Source organism: Glandiceps talaboti, chromosome 6 (assembly GCF_964340395.1).
Source record: "Glandiceps talaboti chromosome 6, keGlaTala1.1, whole genome shotgun sequence".
In the NCBI taxonomy this organism is placed as follows: domain Eukaryota; kingdom Metazoa; phylum Hemichordata; class Enteropneusta; family Spengelidae; genus Glandiceps; species Glandiceps talaboti.
The window spans coordinates 5,996,072-6,001,191 of record NC_135554.1 but is presented as its reverse complement, the minus strand read 5'-3'; the positions used below and the strand labels follow the sequence as shown (position 1 = coordinate 6,001,191).

The window sequence follows — 5,120 nt, the reverse complement described above, 5'->3', positions numbered from 1 at the left end:
GGCGATCTTATCAATTAGTATTGCAATAACAGGTTTAAATCCTGATCACCGTTTTGGGTACAGGCCCAAAAGTGAATTCATCGATTGATTTGTCATGGTATACAACAACTACAAAAAATTGATGGTGAGTCAGTACTGTTCAGGATATAGTCATTAAGTTATTTTATCTAACAAATAGATTTTAAAAAAAGGCTAAGTTGCAGCTTTAAAGATAACCATGGTAAGAATTGTGACTTATTGTTTTCTCATCTCGTGGCGTCTGGCACTAATTTGCATAATTGTATAAGCGATGGCGTTTGAAGCACACAGTGCTAATAAAACGTAGACCAATGTACCATATCTGTATACAGTAAACAGTTTACCAATAGTTACAGGCAATATGATCGAGGACATCGACACAGCCACATTAAAGGTAGATGTAGCTTTTCCAGTCAGTCTAATATATTGAACTGCCCATGATACCCCGGATGCAAATACGGTCGCTAAGAACCATCCTAAGAGGGCAGTAGAGAGCCATAGAATCCATGTCACGGATCTTCCAAACACTGCCAATAGAACTGTAGCGAACATCAGCCCTCCTATGTATATTGCCAGCACGGTATCAGGTGAAAGAAACGCCGCAGGGACGACGCCAGCAGCACGAGAAGCAGCTATGCATCCTAATAATAAGGAGTTAAGATAGCTAGCTAATGCTGGCGTAAAACCAAGATCCGAGTTAAGGGCAAAGCTATACAAGAAATTTCCGACTGTTCTTTCTTGACCTGCATACGTGAAGTAGAACGCAAACAGAAGAACAAGAAGAGTTACTCTGAAAGACTTGTTTGCTGGTACACTTGTCTCCGATTCAGTTTTAGGGGCAATGCTCTTCTCGGTTCTTACTTTTCGAGGACCTTTGATAAACAAACACAAATGACAGCAACCGATAAATATATTATACGTAGATGTGATTGTGTATGGAATCCAAAGTTTAGAGGTCTGGTAAAATTCCTTCCTGGCCTCTGTTTTATTGTTGAATGCAGTGTTGGTAACCTGGACTTTCTCAGCATTCAACCCAAGTCTTGTGTAGTCTTTGCTGAGATGTTGCAGAACTTTGACAGGAGAGACTGCTTTGTGTGTACCGTTGGCACTTCCAGCTATCTTTGGGGCATGTTTTTCTGGACTATAATCAACATCAAAGGTGGCACTATCGACAGTGACTTCATCATTGGGGAAATGTTCTTGACGCACGTCTGTTTCTACTGTGAGGAATGGGCCAGCAATTAGAGGACTGATTGTAGCACCTATTGCAAACGACAAGTGCAGTGCCTGCATGTATTTCCCAGCTTCTTTTTGCCAGAGATTCACACACACACAACGTTCACACCTGAAATAGAATAACATAATTTAGAAATTCCCATGGCAAAACACTTGAAGTTAGATAAAATGTCAACTTGCAACGCAAACCAATACTTTAAATATAGTACTGAGGAAGATAAACCAATGGAAAGTTATCAACATATGTAGAGAAGATATTCCTAAAATATCTAGATTATGATTTCTAAATTAATATAATTGTAAGTGAATGTGGGCCAGTGTCTGCCTGTGTGTGCTTCTGTATGTGTGTGTGTGTGTGTGTGTGTGTGTGTGTGTGTGTGTGTGTGTGTGTGTACAGGTACATTGACAACTATTTACACTTGTATGATAAAGACACACACCAATACATGTACACTAAGACATACTAAAAAGCATAAACAAAATGTTTCACAGAGGCCCGTTGCATTTCATTAATTGTGTTGATTACCATACCTATGTCTGCAAATCCATTAACCAATCCAGTTAGAGTAGAAACCAGCAATAAAGGCGCTAGAGAGGTGCACCACGGGAGAAACCATCCGATTAGTCCTAATCCTCCAACAGATAAACCAAGTAATAGATTGGTCTCAAAGTTATCAAAACACACACCTCCCACGACTGCACCAATGAGTAATCCGATGCTGCGGAAAGCATGATAGCGATTCGATCGATACCTTGTCCAGTATTTCGCCCGAAGTCTGGCAGACTTGGACCTATTATGGCGACGAACATACCCTGTGTACGAAATTAAAAAATGAAAATGAAATGACGCAAGGTATTTGGGTAACAACTTCTCCCCATAGATACGCTTGGCAGTGAATTGTGAGTATCATATTACTAAGCAGGAAAAACACGTGTCTTAGCTTTTCATTATTTCAGCAAGTCAAGAAAGGGGGTCATATAAGTATTATATATATATATATATATATATATATATATATATATATATATATATATATATATATATATATATATATATATATATATATATATATATATATATATATATATATATATATATATATATATATATATATATATTCATGTGAATGTAAGTGTCTCGCTGGAGAGAACAGTGCTCGATGCTAATGTTAGTAGCAGTGCAATATAGACTGCGTAACAAGATGGTCAGACTATAATCAATGCTGAAAAGAGTATGCTACTCAACAAAAAATCCGAGTTGGTCTCGAAATGTCGCCATGCACCAAATACTTGCTCAGGCAAGATAGCTTGATACTACTTGATACTGTGTTATTTATACCGCTTAGTGTGTGTGTGTGTGTGTGTGTGTGCGTGTGTGCGTGCGTGCGTGCGTGCGTGCGTGCGTGCGTGCGCCCGCGCGTTGGGCATGAATCAGAGTATCACCACTATATCTATGAAGTTATACTTGATTTAGTAGGTTTTTTTGGATATGTCCTCAGACCAAGGGCATGAGGCAACAATTCTGGTGTCTAAAAACAATATTGAATAACATGAATAAAGACAACAACAAAAGGTTCCTTCAAGTTCTTGTTTCTAATTAGTTCAGTATCTTGAATCGATAATTAATATCTAATTATAATACACAGAGAAATACATAATATTCAACTCGAATCACGCTGGAATATAAATAGAATGTACGGGATCGGACGCTGCGCTATGAGTGTACCGATTGCATAGCGCCCCCAACGGTCGTAGAATTTACTTCTCTGTCTTGTCGCGCGATCGCGAGCTCGAATGATATGAATCTTCAGTGGCAAACATCAGTGAAAGTACTGGAATTTGAAAATTCAACCTCCACGAGCTCAGCATTTGCTCAATTTGCTCATTTGCTAAAAAAGATGGGGTAGGACACTTTGGTGTTCTTTTTCGTCGAAAGATTGAAACCACATCGCCCTCGTTCACGGACGCTTTCTGTTTCGGGCAAACTTACGAGTATTTGTTTAATCTGTCAAATGATGCTGTTATCTTTTCTGCTTCATTCAAAGTGTATATTTTGAAGAGAAACAAATATGACGACTAATGTTTAATGATTATTTTTACGTAAATTTATGAAAATAATGTAGACCGGAATCGACTGTGTGTTCGAGCCTACCGCAACTCTACGGCACCAAATATTGATTAAAAAAAAGATATTATCAATTCTGTTTTTGTTTATATCCCTCGCAAAAGACGTTTCGGCAATCTGTTTTACTGTCCCGCAAACGCCACAATGTACGTATTGCAACATGCGAAATATATATCTCACCACAAGAGGGCAGCAGGTGGTATCAAGCTTCGAGAGAAAATTCATGGGTCACATTTGAAGCGTCCTGATTGGTTTATTCGATGCCGTGTCCTACCCCTCTGTATTACAAGTTTAAGCAAGGAATACGTTTGAGCTCGAGCACGCCAAGCAGCGGAGCGCGTCAGCTGTCGCGAGCTCACTAAGCGTCGATTTTGCACCATGTCTATCCGTATACTTTCTTCTTTTTTTAATTCTTTTTTGGAGTCTTCCATATTTATATAAACTTTTTTTCTGCGATTATTATTTTTAAAAAATGTTTCATTTCAAGTACATACATATAATATTTTTAATCATTCCATTTCTGGCCTTATACCCAAAATAACAAATATGTGTAGATGTGTATAATGAGTATATTAAAATATACTATAAATAAAGAAGTAAATATGTAAATGTGACTCATAGCTAACTTGGGCCTTTATTACCTGTATGACATCATTATCATTTTCGAGTTTCACCAGAATTGTTGCCTCATGCCCCTGCTCTGTATTACTAGTTTAAGCAAGGAATGCGTTTGAGCTCGAGCACGGCAAGCAGCGCTAGCACGTCAGCGAACTAAGCGTACCGCGTCGATTTTGCACCATGATCATGTTCCATTAATGTTGGTAACAGATAAAGCATTACAGACTAAATCTATCCGTATACTTTCTTTTCCTTTATTCTTTTTTGGAGTCTTCCATATTTATATAAACTTTTTCTGCGATTATTAAAAATGTTTCATTTTTTAAAAGACCAGAAAGTGTACAAGTACATACATATAATCATTTCTGGCCTCATACCCAACATAACAAATATGTGTAGACGTCTATAATGAGTTTATTAATATATACTATAAATGAAGAAGTAAGTATGTAAGTGTGACTCATCTAACTTGGGCCTTTATTACCTGTATATCATTATTATTTTCAGATTTCACCAGAATTGTTGCCTCGTGTCCCTGCTCAGACGAGACACGAACAGTCAGACAGACAGATAGGCGGGTGGAGAGACAGACAGACAGACAGACAGACAGACAGACAGACAGACAGACAGACAGAGAGGGGAGGGAGGGATGGATATAGGGAAAAAAAGAAAGAAAGAATGAAAGAAAGAATGAATGAATGAAAGAAAAAGAAAGAAAGAAAGAAAGAAAGAAAGGGGCAGATTACGTCACGTTATTAGGGATCGATTTAGAGGTATGTGACGAGCACATATATCCTTGAAACCTGTGCAAATGATTTACTAAACCCTTCTCACCCCACCCGCCACCCCCACCCCCCCCCCCACACACACACATACACAAACACCACTGTAATTTCAGATCAGAGCAGATTATACTTTACCAAACCAAAAAAGCCAGGTATAATAAGGCAGTCTTCATCAACTTTTTAGCTTGTGGTTTGCGTGAGAGAGATTAGCTACAAGGTATTTCCACAATCTTGCATGTCTTAACATGTAACAGGTCACTGTTTTCATCCTCATCAGCTGTGTGCTGTAACATCCTGTCGATTCCTTTATCTTCCATGTTGATTTCAACCTTGCCCAT

General features: G+C 38.4%; 1 protein-coding gene across 1 annotated transcript; it reads right to left on the bottom strand.

Moving 5' to 3' along the window:
• Nucleotides 1–234: 234 nt before the first annotated feature.
• On the bottom strand, nt 235–5,120 carry LOC144436518 (sodium-dependent glucose transporter 1C-like). Its single transcript, XM_078125325.1, has 3 exons — nt 5,018–5,120; nt 2,007–2,067; nt 235–1,363 (listed from the first exon to the last, which is right to left on the bottom strand). The coding sequence occupies exons 1-3, from the start codon at nt 5,118–5,120 to the stop codon at nt 235–237; spliced, it is 1,293 nt and encodes a 430-aa protein (XP_077981451.1).

Bases quoted from the DNA above. Each gene is read 5' to 3' on its own strand.
- LOC144436518 (XM_078125325.1), bottom strand. From the start codon at position 5,120: ATGGGCAAGGTTGAAATCAACATGGAAGATAAAGGAATCGACAGGATG. The intron at 2,068-5,017 runs GCAAGATTGTGG...TTTCGTACACAG, and splicing joins CCTGTTACATGTTAAGACAT to GGTATGTTCGTCGCCATAAT. The intron at 1,364-2,006 runs GTATCGATCGAA...ATTCTATTTCAG, and splicing joins CGGGCGAAATACTGGACAAG to GTGTGAACGTTGTGTGTGTG.